The 20116-nt window shown below is 34.7% G+C and overlaps 1 protein-coding gene and 1 long non-coding RNA gene across 3 annotated transcripts in view; both read right to left on the reverse strand.

The window, feature by feature from the left end:
- Positions 1 to 9210, reverse strand: part of LOC110027055 (protein SHORT INTERNODES-like) — a gene marked incomplete at its 3' end in the record, with an annotated part of 10656 nt that extends 1446 nt beyond the window's left edge. Inside the window, 1 exon segment of the mRNA XM_020728326.1 lies at positions 9019 to 9210. Within this exon segment, the coding sequence (XP_020583985.1) occupies positions 9019 to 9210 (192 nt within the window).
- Positions 9211 to 18447: 9237 nt separating this feature from the next.
- Positions 18448 to 20116, reverse strand: part of LOC110027063 — a 53986-nt gene continuing 52317 nt past the window's right edge. For both annotated transcript variants that reach the window (XR_002294297.1, XR_002294299.1), the window contains exon 6: positions 18448 to 18762. This is a non-coding gene — a long non-coding RNA (uncharacterized LOC110027063). The remainder of the gene's footprint in view (positions 18763 to 20116) is intronic.

The following is a 20116-nucleotide window of genomic DNA, read 5'->3' on the forward strand; positions in this document are numbered from 1 at the left end:
CCCTCCCTCCCTCCCGCTTTTCGTCGCAGAGCTCTCCTTTCGCTGTGCAGTATATTTAAGACACGGAATTAGAACAACTGCAACGCCGCCAAGGAGACTGCAAAAATTGCTGCCATAGCCTCAATTCCATTTATTGCTCCCCCGCCCCTCTCTCTCTAAATTATAATACATAGCTATATGAACAAAAAAAAGTGTTATTTTTACGGTGCACACGGCAAGGAGAGGAAAGAAATGATAAATCCAGTGACGACTGATTGGGCAGCGGTGGGGCAAAACAAAACAAAAGAAATGGCGAGAAAAAGAGGAAAACCCGTCAAATCCGGTGCCGCCCCGTTCTCTCTCTCACTCTCTCTCTCCCTGTTTTTCGAACCGGCGCATTTCTAACCGTACGATGTAGATCGAACCGTGATTAAGAAGTTCACGCGTTGGAGACCGAGTGGGCTTTAGCTCGCCCGTTCTTGGAACCCCAAAACCCGCTGCTTTTCTTTTCTGTGATGCCCCCCACTTTAATGCCGCTGTGTTGTGCTCTGCTATCTCTTCTAAAGTTCCCACCAAACACCAAATGGAGAAAGACTCTCCTCCATTCATAAATACTTCTTCTTCTTCTTTTTTAAATTTGAGTGCTAAAATGAAATTTTCCTGTCTCAGAATTTCATCTTGTCCCCTTAACGTCAATTTTTTTATTTTTATTTAATCAAACAAGTTACGTATCATTTTTTTTCCAATCAGAAGGAGTACTATGTTAATAAAAGCGATAAAAAAGAAGACACGATCAAAAACAAGTAGGAAAATGAAAAGGATGTGTAAAACCAAGATTTATTTTCCTTTTAGAACTTGTCACAAAATAAAATGATCTGTGACAAGATCATTTCTCATGAGAATGTTGTTGGACCAGAGCGTGCATCGGCCGAAGAATTCAAAATATTGTACACGACATAAGATTAAAAAAGTAATTTAGTCATTTATTAGTTATTATTATGGGGTATAAATATGACTTAATATGTTTAGAGTAAGAAGAAGTGTGATTGTTGTCTTGAATCTTAGTGTTAGGGCTTAGAGAAATAGTCTACCTCTCAGTTATAGGTGTTTATATTTTATGCATTCAGTATTGTACCATTTTAACTTTGTATCGGAGAAATAAAATCTATTATTTCTTCCTTAATTTCTGTGAAAAATTTTCTTGTTCCAATCAATTTGATATCAAAACATTCAAGAGTACTGTTTCGTTAGAAATTTCTATTGTACGCATGTAAGGTTGCTGCTTCAGCTCGTATCATATTGAAATCGTTGATGCATCACCTTCATGGTCGAACCTTGTGATACGAGCTAGCTGGGAAGCCAACGATTAGATCTCAGGCCGCATTCTTGATTGTTGAATCCTAATTTGTTTGTGAAGGGTTTGAGTTTAAGAAAGGTCCGAGAGAGAGAGAGAGGGAGTGAATAGGGGAGAGAGTACAACATGTGATATCATTTTTATGCCCTTACTTTAATGGGGTTCATACATGATATTCTAGATAATTTACTTGTATGAACTTATTGCTCGACTGACCCATGACTCGGTCTACCGGGCTACCACGACTTCAGCTCAGTAAGGTTAATTCAATTGGCTAGGCTGAGTCGTTGTAGATTGTTTGTTGGAGTTGATTATTTTCAGTTCGACATGACTGAATTGGCTGTACAATCGGTTGATTTAGTATGACTACCAACCCTTGATCCTTGTAAGAGGAGCACGTGTCGGTAGAAAGAGGCTAAGCTATCAGGCATAAGATGAATCAATGTAACCCAATAGATAACTTATTAATTCATTGACAAAGAGGTCCCTCGATATTCTTGGTTTCTGATGACAAACCTAGAGGGGTCGTGGGACGGTTGGTGGTGGCGAGGAACTGAATTCTTTTCCCCCGTCGGATTTATGTACTGAGGGGTAGGTCGATGCCTTTGCTCGGCTTTCTGGTAGTTTTTAGCTCAAGTGCTTATACGCATTGCTCTAGTTCAATTACTTTCGACTAAGATTAATCTTTTCGTCCCTCTCATGGCTAAGCTAGCCTCCATCATTAGCTTGGATGACTGCATCTAATTAGAAAAGTGTGTCTCTTGGTCTCCTATCGGTGGACCCTCCTTTATTGTACTTCTATCCTTCTGAACTATTGGATCTCATTGGGATCTGTGTTGGTGCATTCTTCATGTATAGTGACAAAACTTTGAGATACAGCTGTCAACAATTTTTTATCATTAGGCAAGAATATTGATGCATTTCAAGAAAAAAAAAATATTTCAAAATGGGCCCCAATTTCAACAAGATAATTTATAATTAAACTTGGCGTATCAACAAGAAGAGCCCAATGACACAAAGAGTGATTCAATAAGAGTCCTAATAAGCCAACAATTGAAGTGTTATTAAAGGCTTTAGTGCATCAATTGAAATGTCAAATGATCTCAGAATTTGACATACTTTTAGTCAAATCAAGTGGCTCGTTAAGAGAATGAATCCAATATCATTCAATAATGAGGTCATTAAGATGCTCAAATATTGAAAAAAAAAACATGCGATCAAGGCAACCAATGTAGACAATCTGACGGAGAGTTTTGAGAGATTAGCTAAATTTATGAAAAGACACTACAAAGAATTATAAATAGATCGCCATTATTTACTTGAAATGAGGAGGAGAAAAGAACAAAATTTGTTGAATTTTATAACTTAACTTTTAAAGTCTCAATGGTTTTTGTTAGTTAATAGAGTTTGTCGCCACCCACTATAGTTCAACATTACCCACCAATGGTTACCATCAACCGCCACTAGCAATGATTATAGCTAAGTACAACAACTATTACAACCAAGTAACTACAACTTTCTTATCCAACTACTACTATTGTAGTCACCAACTAGAATTCTTTTATCTCAAAAATGAATATTGTAGCCAACTATAACTGTAAAGAAGTGATGGTCATCAGTTTTTGTATTCTTATCTTCTCTAATTCAATAAAAGAGTGGACCTCTTTACTTTTAATTTTCAAGTAGACTAATTTGATTGAGCAAGACCCTGTAGTTTTTTCTAATGCATTTTTTTCGTGCAAAAAAATATGTTTGTCACTTATATCTCTATTTTTGTGTATACTGAGATTTCTTAGTAGTATCAATTTTAAATCTCTTTTAAAATTTAAATAACATTAGTTTTCATAAAGATTCTAGCTATGAAAGGCCTTGATTTGTAACTTGTGGGCAAGCTCACCCGTGAAAGTTTGCCAAAAAAAAATCCTAATAACAAAAGTAAAGCCTTGCTAAGTATGTAAACTCTTAAAAAAGAAAACTCTCTCTTGATAGAAACAACATGTGATTAAATTTAAATATTTAAATCTTGAGACCACTTAGATATATTTGTGGCCTCACATTACTAAGCACCAATCACCATAGATTTTAAAAGTGAGCATTGTTATCCTTAATTCTAGAAAAGAATAATAGCAAGTGCTTGAGGTTAAACAAAGAGAGCAATGATTTATTGAAAACAATAATAAAATGGGAGTTAAACCTAATAATTTGTAGGAGTGGATCTTTTCAAATGAATAAAAAATAACAATGGACTTAGAAACTTGGAAAGCAAATAATAAAAAATTTAAACTGTAAATTAACTTGAACTTTAGAATATTGAATATGTTATTGATTGTGAATGAAATATAAAGTGAAAGCATTGCAGGTAATTGAAGCGACCCCTACACAAGCACAAACCACACCAAAGAAAGATCCACAATTAGTAAAAAAATATGAACTTATCTGACGGTCAGTGACTATAAGAGCAACAGAAGGTGGCTCTGAAGGTTGATTAATCTAAAGAAAGAATCAAGGAAAAGAGAAAGAGATAGATGGTGACACTAAGATATGCTAATTCCCAAAAGTGCCAAAAAATATGATTTTGATAATGAGAGGTACTAGAGACAACTATAACATGTCATTGTCATTCCCAGGCTTACGCTTAATTATTGTCGTTTTCGAGTGAGCCAAGGCAAAACATGATGCTTAGAGTTGGATATGGCCATACCTATAGGTCGGTATCATCACATCGCCAACACCACTCATCCCTCTGTGTTGTTCGTCTTATTCAAACCACACATTTGCCTCCACCTTTCATGCTCTTCTCTAGGCACCGCCACGATTGTCTCCACCTTTATTACATTTTTCTTTGTTTCTTTTACCCGCACAATTATAGTCTTAGATTCAACAATAAGTATTGCTATCAGCTTTTGTGTTCCTTTTTCACTAATAAATCATTCTTCATTTGTAACATTTTCTTAGCAAAAATAACTAAGACTAAACACAAATTTCTACTTGGAATATTAATTTACCCCATCTAATTTTACATTTAAAGATAATATATAGCTTAATTACTCAATTAATCATTTTCATGAATCTTTATATCAAAATATAATACATATCAATGTCAAAATTTCTTTCATACAAAAAACATCTCATATGACATTTTGAATCCACATGAGAAGTTTAAATTACTCTTTGCTTTTTGTCAAATGTGATTCCAAATGGATTTGACAAAACCATTTGAGCTTGCGGATGTCAACTTGCTTAATTTCTAAAAATCTTCAAATATACTATTAAGGTTTTGGGGTTAAAATTTTCTAATATTATTTAGTAATGCTTATTGCCTAACATGCGCCCAAATAATTTGTTAAAATTAACTTATCATATACTATAATTATTTTAAATTAAATTAAACGATAATAAGTTTAGTTGGCAAGATGAAATTGGGTTTCAATTTCCACTCATTGGAGGACAATATATTTTTGCTATCTTCCCCTCTTTTAGTGTAAACATAATTATATTTTTATAGGTGATGTGCAGAGGAAGACATGGCATTGATTTTTTTTCTAATATTTTTATTTATTTTTTTGATTTATAAATATTATGTTTTGTGAATGAAACTAATTACTTAACTACTTTGTATTACAATAAATATATGTAAGAATGCAACTTAACATTTAAATCAAAATAGTTGAGTTTAAATTTAAAAATTATAAAAGTAAAAATTTGATTATTGACAAAAAATTGAGTATAATTAAGAAAATATTTCACAATTATTCTTATTTTATTGGTCATAATCATTAAGTTTATTTGAATACACTAGAGCTGTCGACACGAATTTCAAAGAGAACGAATGACCGAAAATAAAAAATATTCCCAAAGGGTAAATTGTCGACTGAGATGTCACTGCCAATCAAGTGAAACCAAGTCTCTAAACATAATATAGGTCAAACCTCTGAGGGGATCTCTCGCCCGATAAACGATATGATCCACCAAGGGCGAGATATAATTTATCCTAGCAAGTCTCATCCATTATCTCGAACTGGCAGCGACAAGATCTTCCCAAGACCTTGTTGATAGGAGTATCCGGCTGAGGCGACGAACTAAGCAGGTAAACGAGACATATGCCCTATAAGAGTTTAACCAAAGCGACAAGTGAGCCACACCCGATAAAATAAATTGACTCATTAGTCGATCAACCATCCGACCAAAGCTTAGGCATAAACTCCTTATAGCGATTGGATGATTTACTTGCTTTTATCGTGGCAGATAAGATCGTGAGTCGACCGAATGCCTCAATCAACCACACAAGAGGCACAAAAGCCACCTGGTTGATCGCTTCACTCGGTCGTATTCTAGCGGATTGACTAGCCAATTACCACCATATCAAAATTCAAATTGTAATTCAAATATGAAATGAAATTCATAAAATTTATTAGAGCATTAATCATATTACGATCGTTTTCTATAAATGTTCTCTCATTTATGTAATTGTTCCTAATACATTCTTATAAATAAGAAACAAAAAGACGACAAAAACGAGCTAGCCATTGGGACTTCCTTGGTTCCCTCTATAGTAACTTTTGATTCACTTTATTTACTCATTCACTCAATTCTTAACTCTCAAGGTGTGCTTACAAAAGAGAATCTGATATTCAACATTATTATTAACATCATTATATATATATATATATATATATATAATGTCAAAATAGTTTTGGACTATTTACATGAGGCATTTTAATCCCAATATTTATAGAAATACCAAAATAGCTCTCGACTCTATGAAAATGGAATTCTATTAGTCCTACATGAGGACAATTTTAGCCTCGATTTAAAGCATGTGAACATCATTTTGACCATTCTATCAATTTTGTGATTAAAATAATCCTATGTAAATAATCGGCACTTTATTGTATACATATAATGATCAATTAATTGAAATGAACACAACAGAAGCGCATAAAATAAAACAACATATTATTTACTGCTGGCCTCAACGATGATTAAGAATTTTATTTTATTTAATTATAAAGAAAAGAGAGAAAGGGATGAAAGTAAAGTAAAAAAAATCAAAAAAGAAAGCGGCCCTCATTGTACGTAGTCCTTCATATACTCTCATCCACGACCGCTCCGTTCTGTTTAGGGTTAGGGTTTCAGAATCACTATGGCAGCGGAAGAAAGAGGAAGACGAAGAAGGTCGCAATTGTAAAACCGTAATAGTTTTCATTCCTTGCCGCGCCGGCCCGAGTCAGAAAGACCGGCGAATGCGGCTGGGGGGAGGGCGATTTTTTGTTTACAAATTTTGGTATTTTTAGATCTAAATATTTGTGTCAAAATTTGTTCATGATAATGCATATTGCTAGTAATTATATTTTCTTAGAATTCATTTTTATATTTTCATGATGATATAAATAAATAAATTTTTATTATGTGAGAGTAAACGAGTTGTCGTGTTGTTGATAGCGGAGTCGAGTGGCAATGCAAAAGCTAGCCAAAGGATTTAATGGCTTGCTATGTAGAAAATTCACTTAAAAAAATGTAAATCTTAATTCAATATTTGAATTAGAAGCTTCTAAAGTTAAACTTAAGTTTATTCTGATAGGACATCTCCATCGAACAATTTCCAACGTTACCGGATTTAGAATCAATTAGAAACTAAACAACACTGCCGAATAACCTGATCACAACAATTCCACAAAACTGTAACAAATAACTAAATAGAAAGCACAATCAAAACAACCGGAAATGCATGCTAGAATTTTACGTGGAAAAATTTAAGAACGAGAAAAAATTACAGACCCACACTAAATGCAATTTGGAAGGCTTTACAAAGAACTTATACAAGTTTTCTCTCCACATACAAATAAAACTTACAGGACTCACTCCACAATCTCTCCTCTCCGACCTGACACAAAAAATCATGTTGAATCACTGAAATTCACGTCTTCGACACTTCTTATCTTGACAGGGATGCTCATCGAAGAATGCCGGAGGAACAACATATCAAGTTGCACTCTCACATTGCTTAAATTCAAAATTAAAATCGAAATCAGTATAAAAACTGCTTCGGCAACCTAAGTAGAAATCTATGTGGGGCTAGTCAGATTTAAAAAGCTCGGGGGCTTTTCCTTGGCACATGCTAATATAATGTAATTATCTTCCAAAATCCTAAGTGTGAAGACCCTATTATATGACTTGGGTGAGAGTCATGCATGCAATCCATTTAAAATATGGTCTGAAGGTTATGCAGGAAAGTAAAAGTACGAATTTTAAATTCCTGAATATTTTAATCCTAATTTGTTCCTCAACAGGCAAAGAAGTCAGTCGGGGAACTTGTTGGTGTAAGCAAAACAATCTATTTCTAGTCCTTCGGGCCCTCTAACCTAATCTAAGAAAAGATGCGACCTCAAATGAAACTAGAACACAAAGAGTTGAGTGAACAGAAAAAACTGTTGCACCCTCTCCTCTTAAAGAGGACTCTTCTATGACCTTTTTAGTCAGAGAACTGGTGGTAGCATCAACATGGATTCTAGATCCAAAACAATCTACAACTTGAGGAGAAGTAGATCTCCTAACGGTCCATGACGTGGCATGATCCTCACAACTGAACGACGCAACACAATGATTCTTAGCCAAGGGAGCACAAGATTTACTTCAACTTTAATCACAATATGTAAAGAGACATGTGGTTGATTCAACTGTTGTAATTGTAGCAATGTCTTCCTAGTTCTCTGGGCATTCCTACTCAATATAGGAGCATGAAAGACCTCACTGAAATCTGAAACAATGGGGGTGGGATGATCGCTGATCTGATTTAAAGCACGCCTAATTTCTTTCTCTTTTGCACCTGTTATTTGATAAAATTACACATTAAAGAAGTATATTTTTGTTTTTTTCTTGCAAGTAGAACATGTAATAGAATTGGAATGAAGTGGAGAAAAAATGGTGCAAAGCAGAGCTGAGATGGAGCTAAGGGTGGACCAAGTGACTGACGCCTAATGCCACCCTTTGGGCGCCAAGGCGCTTCACCAGAGTGCCTTGGTGCCACCTACTTGGGGTCCTAGGCACCAGAACTCAGCCGAATAGGCAAAGAGCTTGGCGCCTAGGCGCCAACCCTGCGACGCCTAGGCGCTAATACTACCTGGGGTAGTTCCAACAATTTTCTTCACATGATTCAAGGAGTTATGCTGGTCATATATTGGTGTATTTGGTGATGAGAAGAGAGGAGAAGAAAGGGGAGAAGAAGGCCAAGTGCTACAGAAACCTTAAGGAAATCCTTGGGAGTTCTTAGAGTAGTAACTTGTATTTTCTTTGATTATTGTATTAAGATATTGATGAAGATTGATCGTTGTAATAGAGAGGGGATTCTAAGCATTGAAACAAGGATTGGGAGATCCTTTGAAGAGAGATTTATAGCATTTTGTAAAGAGAAAAAAAGCTAAGTATTGTGTACCTTTTGAATTGCATTATGATTAGTTCTTCTTACCTTTTTCTTGTGATGAATAAGTAGATTGTGCAGGAATAGTAGAATGCTTTTAAAATTGGGTCTACATCTTTAACGTGATGAATATTCTTCCATGCTTAACTTAACTTTCATTCTAGCCAAATGATTAGTTAAAACATCTTGTGATCCATAATAACTCAGGAGAGTTATGGAGGAACGATTAGGGTATTCACATGATTCCTCTCAGTAACTCTAGATCCACCCGAGGAATCTGGTGGGCTTCAGCTGAGAACCTGCAGAAGTATTCACTGAGGGATTCCCCCTCATTATGGCAAACTCCTGATAAGTAAGATGAATCTTTGATGATCCTTCTATTTACTATGAACTGCTCTATGAATACTTTGACAAGCTCATCAAAAGTGTTGAAGACGCCCTCAGGAGAGAGTAGAGCCATGTGCGAACTTGACCCTTGAGAGTTGTAGGGAATACTTGACAGAAAAGCGCATCAGAGGCACGGTTAATGTTCATGATGGTTCGATAGTGGTGAGCGGACTTGGATGGATCAGTTGCCCCTTTATAGGCGTCAATGTTTGGGAGTTTGAAACTTATTGGGATAGCGTGTCGGAGAACTGCATTGGCCAAAGGAGAAGATTCTTGGAAGTTGCGATGAGCAGGGAAGCGACCTCTTTTTCCTGAGGGAACTCTTCTTGAATCAGGCGTCACAGTTCATCTTAGATGATATCAACATAAATGATAGTAAGGCGGGGCGGTGCCAGGTGATCTGCATGAGACGGATGAGTGAAACTTGCAATGTCGAGAAGATTAGTGTCCCGTCTAGGTAGGGGAATGGTTTCATCATTAGGAGAGAACCAGGTGAGTGGGGTATTTCTTGTTGAAGGCTGAACAGGTGGTAAGTGAATTCCATTGGGTTATGATTGTCGCACCCCGCGTAGAAAATGAAGGATCTCATGTTGAGACTCATTAATCCTATGCACTCGATTTTCCACAGAATGACCCAAGGCTCCTTTGTCAGCTGGGTAATGCCTTATGAAGTAGAAGGATGTTGAGGCTTGATGAACTTGACTTTGTGATTGTCTTCTAGAATGATGGGTGTTGGAGCGGGATGCTATTTTGTTACAAATGTTATGTTTGGCGGCCATGCAATGATTCTTACAGGTATTTTACTAATGGAAATGCTCTATTTCCCACGGACGACACCAAAAGGATGTATGCTAGAAAATTTGTGGCAGTAGTATAATGGCTTATCTTCTTAGCGTTGCACAAGAATTCATCACTCACTGAGGTTAAAGAAAACGATCAGTAATGACAACATAAGTTTTTAAGTGGAAACCAGTTAAGGTAAAAAACCTCGGGGTCTGACCCAGATATAAAAATCCATTATATGTTGATGATTACAGAGACTTCTTTGTCCCACAAATAAGAAAATGTTACCCGATTTTCCAAGTTATAACATAAATTGATGGATTCTGGTCGGTGGTGGTTGTTGGTGATTGGTGGTGGTGAGCGGTTGACACCGGTAGGTGGTGGTGGACGATGACAGTAATGCTTGGCGGTGGTTGGTGGTTGTCGACGACGCTTGACAGTGGTTGACGGCGATTGGTGGCGGCTATAGGTGATCAGCGGCGGTCGACGGTTGTCAAAGGCGGCCGTCGGTAATCGACAGTGATAGGGGTGGTGCTGAACTTCAGCTCCTTCTCAAATCTTTAAGTTCTCTCTCAAGCCTGTATCCTCCCACTCATGAGAGGGGTGAGACTCTATTTATAGTGTTATTTGTGCAATGAAGGCAAGAATATGAGTCACTTTGATCGAATGGTCTAGATGGCTTCATTCCATCAGACGATGTTTGGTGGATATTTGAGTGATTGAAGGACGTTAGATTTGAGCACTCTTGGGCTCGTTGGATTCGTCTTGTCGGGACGCTCGATTATATTATAGGCTGGCTAGATTCAACATTCGTTTAACTATTTAAATATGCCCAAAAAACTTTCAAAAGTGGTCTAATGACTTGATCTGAGTTTCATTTGACTCTGATTGGACTAATTTTGGGAACACCAAGTTCTTTTTGCCGAGCCAGTTAGTTTGATTATAAGTTTGCTTAAATTGGAGTTCTAGATGAGTTTCTATCAATGTTTGAATCTTTCTCACTTAAAATCACCTCGAGATCTATGTCATGTCTCGAGATTCATGTCAGATGATATGATGAAGATTTATTGGAGATGTATGAAGTATAGTATGACACCCATCTAAGATATCTTTATAAAAGGACTATGACGTGGATGTGTGTCAAGCGATGTTCTGAGATATGGATCGAGGTACATCCTTGATAACAATAATAAATTTCCCAAGTAGTTGTCCCTCACTAAGTGTGCTAGTTCACCTCCGTGTGAGATATGAAATCCAACTACTTTTGCATGTGAATTTGATTCAGCCATTTCAATATATGAGTTTGATTCAACGTATTGGTTTTCGTGTTAGAATACTCATAGAAAACTTATATTTAGGTATATTGCTATATTTATGTCTACATGGATATAAGATATAATAGAAGTGTTCTAAGGAGAAGAGAGTAATGATAATTATGTTATAAGATCTCAGATTTGATGAACCCTATCTCACAATCTTCTTCTTGAAAATATATGAAATATCAATTTCTTAACATGATCTTAATGTTTTCTTATCTTACGTTGATGCATTAGTTTACCATCTTAGTAGTACTACAGGCGCATCCAGCCCAATCAACTGCAACATTTGCGCCAATTTGCTGTTTTAGATTCGAGTTGACATAAGATATATATATATATATACTTATATATATATATATTATTTTACTTCATAGCCATATAATAATATTACAGGAAGCGATATTAAGACCTACGATTTTCTCACTCTTGAATTATCTAAACCCCTATTTTTCCGGTTTTATGTCCCTCTAACATGACCAACAATAATACTAACATTCAAACTGGCCAATACATATCCAAATTTCTTCATCTAATTATTAAAGAAAACAGGCAGAGAGGAAAAATGGCTGCTTTTTCGTTGTCGTCTTGCCCTACGTCGTATAAAACAAAACAACAACAAATCTGTAATTATAAAATAAACCAAAAAAAAATCCACAAATTGGGATGAAAATTTCCCGTTTTTACGTCATAATTAATTGGGCAACAAAAAGGGGAGTGAGGCCATGCCGAGGGGGCCGATTCGGGCAAGGAAATGAGTGATGTATGCGACTCCCAATAAACGTGGCATGCATCTCTCTCCTCCTCCTCGAGCCCAGCGCTTGCCCCTTCACCAGTTGACTCTCTTTCTCCTTTCGCTCTTGTCTCCACACGTAGAGATAGAGAGAGAAACAGGACATTAATACACCTCCGAGGGCTCAAATCCCGACGCACATAACAAACTCTCTCCTTCTTATTCGGAAGAAGAAAGCTTAAACATGTGAAGAGTATTTAGTCATAAATACTTGTGCTTAATGCAACGTTAAGCATCGCTTTCGTCACATTTACGAGCCCTTTCTCTCTCTCTCTCTCCACCCTAATGCTACTTATCACAAATGCTCTTGGGTGGGTTTTAGAACCCAAGGCCCGGCCCAGTCCAGTTTGGAGCCCGGAGAGGTGGCCCATCGCTTTCAACTGGCGTACGTGACTGATCTGTCAATTGGGCGGACGGCGCCCGCATGCGAAGGAGCCAAGCGTGGTGGAATGCGCCGGAGACTTTGCAGCAGAACAACAGTTGGCCCGACCTGCCCTGGAGAGGATGTGTGCGGCTAGAAACGTGTCTGCCATGGGCTCGATATTACGTGCCATATTATTTCATATCTATGTGAAATTTGATGATTTTGGGATGAATAGCATCACAATATTATTTAATTCACACATATCTCATATGCACGTAATATTTTTTAAGTATAATGTGTAGTGTATATATATATATATATATATGAAATCAATTTGAAACTTTTCTTATCCAAGCTTTTGACCAACGTTTGATGTCACGCATTAATAATAATTCTTAACTTCTATTATTATTATTCACTCGGTGACTAAAAAAAACCAATTACAGTTATTTTTCGCTTCATTTGAAAATCTAGATTTTGTCTTAATTTGTTTCTCTTTTAATGTCTTCTTTAACTCTTTCTTTTAGGCCTAGGGTTCTCCTTTTCATATTTTTATCTTTGTTATTGAAATTTATCCTCTTTAAAAAATGTTTGAACAAAATATTTGTAGATATATATATATAGAGAGAGAGAGAGAGAGAGGTGTTGGAGCATAGGTAGAAGCATGTGGTTGAGCCCCATGGGATGATGAGATGCATGGGTGAGTTGGTGGGCCAAAGAATGGTAGCCCTACGTATCTATTGCTTAATCATCTCAGGCTTTGTAGCCCTTCGCATGGACCAACCTCAACCACCCTAATCACCTTCAGAAGACAAACAAGACCAATAACTCTCTCTCTCTCTCTCTCTCTCATTTGTCATTACTCGACAGAAGGTTTAATACAAGATAGAATTGAGAGCTACAAAATATATATTCTAATTTTCTTTTATGATTTCAATCTCATACTCACAAAATATCACTACCAGCTATCTTATATATGTTGACTCATGACTAAAGCTTCAGAGTTTTATATTGTATTTATATGAAATATTTTAGCTAGGGTGAGTTAAATATGTATTTATTTGTAAGATAATAATGACAAATTCCACGTAGAATGCGGAGAATTTTGTATAGATTAGCTCACTGAAAAAGATGCCACATGAATATCCTGCTTAAATAAATAAATCGGGCATGCTGATATTACTTAAATTCAAATATTAATTTATGTGTACGTATGACATTTTTCTTAAAAGAAACGTGAGTGGGGAACAGTGTAAGCTTCTACCGCAGCTTTATCATACATGTTCGAGGCCATATCACCATGATTATTGTTAAAAAGAGATGCTGACTTTTAATTAACATTAAGAAAAATAATTAAATATGTTTTAAATTATTTTGATGTCATAAAATATGATGCATGAAAAATATTAGAAATTCTTATGCATTTATATATCTAGCATCTAAACTTTAAAATTTACATATATATTTTATTTTTTAAAATTTAAAATTTATATTGTGATAATATTCATGTGATATGAAAGATTTAGATGATATAAAGGTAAGTAAAACTTAGATATTAAAAATTTAAATACATAAGAGATAAGTGGAAGTATCTCCTCTCTCTTTCCTATTCAGATGAATTCTTTTTAGATGATTAGTATAGCTACTTTAAAAAGAAATAAGTATATAATATTGATATTGTGCTGTGTACCTCGGCCTGTTGGTTAGCATCCACAGTATAAAACATTTCAAGTAGGGAGTTCGGATCCCTCTGACACAATTGGTCTTAAGAAGGTGGTACTCAAATTGTTAGACAAAGTAGGGGCGGCTGGAGGCTCATGTGTATATGTATGTAAGTGTGTGTGTGTTATTGTCAGCAGTTTTAATTTCTACAAAGAAAGATATGCAGCTCTTGTTAATTATTTTCTCCCTTCAACCCTTTTTTCTCTATCAATCCCACTAAAAAAATTATATCATAATATATTGATAAGTTTTAACAAAATTAGATTTATCATGTTTTGATTTATTTTGATACATTATTTAATTTTCAGTCACTTACCTAAAGAAATATATATTGAAATATGAAATAAATCAGTTTACGTCAAAAGAGCCGAAGTATTATGGTCATGGTCAAAACCATTTGGACCATAGGTTTGGACCATAGGCTCTATTTAGACCCCCTTTATTTTCGTGCAGGTCTAATCTATACGCTTACAGTTACAGCTATATTTGAACATAGGACACTGTAAATATCACTTCTTTTATAAAATTTCAAAAATTCACAGTTATATAATCTTGAATCGTATAATATAGAAATTTTTGAGATATTATATGTATATAAGAAAAGGGACAGTTACATGTATACCACACAAATCTTATGAATTTACAAAAGTAATTATGCCACTTAATTCCTTAATATCACATCAGAAGATAGAATAATCACTGTCTTTACAAAAGTGAAATACATCATATATGTATATGCTTATAACATTCAAATATCACAAGGGTAGTTCGATAAATACATAAATATTGTGTGGTATGTACGTAAATTTTCCTAAACCTATGTAACCAAAACACGTTCGTTGCATCATCAATAGATGATGATTCCGAAATATAGGAGGAGCTATGTGGTCTTGGATCCTCCGATGTCAAGCTAGAGATAGCCATTAGGGGATTAGGCAGGAATCAGTGTTAATTAAATTATAATTAGTATTGGTTAAAAAGAGCTATTAATGACCCTTGGATCCGGCAGGGGCTAGGGTTTTATGATGGGAATCATGTGCTTTAATCTAATCATTCCTTTAAAGTTGGCATTAAAATATTAATAACAGCACCTGTCACTACCGAGTGCTCCCTTCCCACACGACAGGTTTTTTAATTCATCCATTCATTTTTATATGCTCCTTGTTGACCTATGCTCACCTTGCACATAATTAGTTCATTTTTTATTTTTTTAAAATGTACTAATTTAACCATACATGAATAAACTTCTTCTGATTTCAATACAATTTTTTTATTTATTTTTCTCTTCATCATAGAATGGGGGGTGGGTTGGGAGACAGATAATTTTTTATATTTGACATGAGTTAATTGTTATTGTTGCGTGTCGAAAAATTCACGGAGAGTGACAATTTAATGTCTTAGTGTTGCACGAAGATTCATCATATACGCAACTAAAAGAAAAGCAGCAAGAAGAGACATCTGAATTATTTAATAATATCTCGTCACATATGTCATTGTGGGTCATTGCAAATCACAAAGACTGTGGTGAAAAACTATAATGACAGGAGTTAGTCACGCAGACTGTAATAAGATGTTACAGTAGTATCTAGCCACATAGGTTGTAGTTGGTCGTCGCAAGAATGCTAGTTGGCAACATATTCTATAGTGGAAGGCTACAGTTACAACATTTAGCCACTTATGACATAATGGAAAGCCACAATAGTAACTAGCCACACAGGTCATAGTGAGCCTCTGTAAGAGCATTACTTGGCCACATAAAACTTAGTTGGTGCTGCACAAGTCGGTTGATGAAACTCTTCTCCCTGGATTTGTTATTTTACCGCGAAGACATCATTTGTTTGTATACGATGTATAAAAAACTTTAGGAGTCTAGAGAAAGTCATCGTATTCTAAATATGATGATCATAAGCAACTATCATTGGGAGTATCATCAGATTTGTAATGTGGAGTCATATGTTATACTGTATTTTGAATACTTCATTTTTCCATATTTAAGATACTTTGTTACATAGTATTCATGATAATTTATTATCTAGTATTCGAGGATACATTGTTACACAACAGAGTTTGCCAACGATGGCTGGCGAGGGGTGATTGGAAAGTTTGCCAACGATGGCGAGCAGGGGATGATTGGAGATCGAAGGTGGTCGAAGGAAGCCTGAGATTATAGAGCCCAAAAGTTATCGTTGGGTCTTTAGTTCATAACATTGTAATCGGATTCTTCCCTCCTCATCAAGTGAAGAGAAGATGTCTATTTATATGCTTCAAAAAAGGGGTCATTCAGCCAATAACTTTACTAATCACATGAAAGAACGTTCCAATATTTGCATGAGTTAATTGTTATTGTTGTGTGTCGGAAAATTCACGGAGAGTGATAATTTAATATCTTAGTGTTGCACAAAGATTCATCATATACGCAACTAAAAGAAAAACAACAAGAAGAGACATCTGAATTATTTAATAATAACTCGTCACATATGTCATTGTGGGTCATTGCAAGAGTGTTAGTTGACCACAGAGACTGTGGTGAAAAACTATAATGACAGGAGTTAGTCACGCATATTGTAGTAAGATGTTACAGTAGTTTTTAGCCACATAGGTTGTAGTTTATCGTTGCAAGAATGTTAGTTGACAACATATTCTATAGTGGAAGGCTACAGTTACAACATTTGGCCACTTATGCCATAATGGAAAACCACAATAGTAACTAGCCACATATGTCATAGTGAGCCTCTGTAAGAGCATTATTTGGCCACATAAAAGTTAGTTGGTGCTGCACGAGTTGGTTGATACAACTCTTCTCCCTGGATTTGTTATTTTACCGCGAAGACATCTTTTGGACATCATTTGTTTGTATACGATGTATAAAAAACTTTAGGAGTCTAGAGAAAGTCATCGTATTCTAAATATGATGATCATAAGCAACTATCATTGGGAGTATCATCAGATTTGTAATGTGGAGTCATATGTTATACTGTATTTTGAATACTTCATTTTTCCATATTTAAGATACTTTGTTACATAGTATTCATGATAATTTATTATCTAGTATTCGAGGATACATTGTTACACAACAGAGTTTGCCAACGATGGCTGGCGAGGGGTGATTGGAGATCGAAGGTGGTCGAAGGAGGCCTGAGGTTATAGAGCCCAAAAGTTATCGTTGGGTTTTTAGTTCATAACATTGTAATCGGATTCCTTCCCTCCTCATCAAGTGAAGAGAAGATGTCTATTTGTATGCTTCAAAAAAGGGGAATTTTGATCATTCAACCAATAACTTTACTAATCACATGAAAGAACGTTCCATATTAATTGTTTTTTATCATAAGATTTTTTTGATGATTTGAGCGCTTAATGACCTCAAAATCCAGTGATCTTAGACTCGTTGAATTTCTCTCATCTTGATGCTCGAATTTACTATGGTAAGTCGAACTTAAAGTTCATTTGATCCTCCAACTAACTATCCAAAACCTCTAAATGTGATTCAATGGGTTTATTCGGTCTTGATTAAACTCAGATTCTCGTGGAGACTGGATTTGATTATAAGATTATTGAAATTCAAACTTAGAATAATTTTTTATTTGAATTAGAATATTTTCTGCCAGAAAAGATCTCAAAATTTATGTGAAATGATGAAATTTTGTCATGACATATCAATTATAATATAAAAGTACTAAACAATGTATTTCTTTGATTTAATGCCATATTGGTATAGTGAGTTTAAGAGTGAAGAATGCTACGATGTATATATATATATATATATATATCTATATCAATCAAGAAATTATATTATTTAGCTCAGGCCAAGTTAAATAATTTGAGGTAAGCTTAAGATAAGCAGTAAAAAGAGATGGGGATAATTACGTGCAAAGCACCCAACATATTGGTACTTATAAATCAAGCACCCTGATGATTTTTTGAGCTATTGAATCGATGCATTTATTCGAGTCACAATTAAACCATTAAAAATTTGATAAAAAAAATATACGTGTTAGTTTTTATCATGAATTTTGATATTTTAGTGAGACTTTTAAAAGCGGACGAAAGAAGGTGCTTGATTTGTAAATAGCGATACTTCAGGTGCTCCGAATATAATGACATCTAGTCAATAATGTGGATTTAATCATCTCAAATTTATTGCGAAAGGTCTTGTATTCAATCTTCGCCTACCATATCATAATTTTTTTAGGGGAAAGAATACCTATGTACTTTCTTATATGGAGCCAGATAAAAATAAATATATGGATTAATAATAAGAAAAAAACAAAACTAATCTGAAGTTATCAAATTGATGATTAATTCCCAGACAAGTGTTCTTCACCGATTAGATTGTTTTTCTTTTTTAAAGGATGTGTTGGTGGTGTACATTTGATTAATTTCGACAATGAGTTTGAAATGCAAAATATGCCATTCAAAATATTAAACAAGCCAGATTTAAATACTATCAATAATACGTAGAGGTAGGGCTGCAAAACGAACCAAACTGGGTCGAGTAAAGGTCATGTTCAAGCTTGAGTTTGTTTAAAAATTCAAGCTTGACTCGAGCTCAAGATCATATAGAGCTTTTGTGATTGTGTTCAAGCTTGAGTTTCTTTATATTAAACTTTGCGTTTATGCTCATTCATAGTTCCTATCTGAGTTCGCCACCTGTTCATAATCGAGTTATTATTGAGCAGATTAATGAGTAAATCATCATCAAACTAAGTCATTTATATATAAACAAAATTCATTGAGCAAATTAAAATTAGTGATATTGTGCAATTTATTTCCAACTAACAAGTCATATCAAATAAAAGAATGAATAGTATGGTTGATCTGTTCATTATCTAATCAGACGAACTTCAACAAGTTTATAAATGAGTTATTTGTTTAGCTTACAAAACTAAATGAGTTTTTAAATGAAGGAGCATTTAAATGAATGACTAACATAAACAAATAAAGGCAAAAATTAAACTAAGAACTAAACAAATAAAACTTTATATTGTTTTATGTATTACAAACTAAAATTTAATTTAATATAAATCAATTTTATATTAAGCTTTTATTAACCTTATTCTCAAGCTTCAATTAAACCTCAACTGATTTTATTCATAAGCATTAACTCGGTCATATCTACGAACTTTAACTCAAACTGTTTATCAAGCTTCTTAAAGAACCTGTTCGCGAGCTTTAAATGATACTGTTTGCAAACATAAACGAATCAAACAAAGAAGTCTTCAAAGCCTTTTCATATAACAATCGAGCATTTATAAAATTGTTCATACTTGTTTAATTAGTTAATCATACAAACATGAACAAACTTTTATGGATCTGAGTTACGATCAGCTTGTCAAACACTTGGTTCATTTGTAGCTCTATTATAATAAGCCCATCTCTTTTTAACATATCATTCCACAATCTTGATCAAATAGACTAAAAAGTCCTCTATTGAAAGCCAACATTCAATCTCACCCGACCTGACGGATTTATGTGACATGATTAATAGAATCAGACTGTTCATATTTTTATGAATATTACTACGTAGGTATAAGATAAAAAACAAACGGCACATCTATCTTCATTTATAACTAAAGGAGAAATTCTATTATTATGGTTACTTTAAAAGACCTCGTAAATATAGAATTCCTTCATTGAAGGGCAATAAGATTATCTTATCACGGGTCAACGTCACCTGACCAATTAATATGGAATTCCTTCATTGACGGGCCAGGTACGTATAGGAAACTACAAAAAAAGAAAAATGAGGTGTTGACATTCATGCCAAATAATTCTCATGTATTTACAAATCTGACACCTATAATTTTACATTTACTTTCATAACACTCAAATCTTTAATCTTACATAAAAAAATATCAAAATTATTTTTAGAAATGAAAGGCACCATTTCAGTCATATGAGTTTATGTTACCAATGTATTATTAACGAAAATATCAAACATTGGTGTTAGTTATGTCATAAGTTGGTTAAATATATATATATATATATACAACGATGGCGAGCA

Source organism: Phalaenopsis equestris, unplaced genomic scaffold (assembly GCF_001263595.1).
Source record: "Phalaenopsis equestris unplaced genomic scaffold, ASM126359v1 Scaffold000413, whole genome shotgun sequence".
NCBI lineage: Eukaryota > Viridiplantae > Streptophyta > Magnoliopsida > Asparagales > Orchidaceae > Phalaenopsis > Phalaenopsis equestris.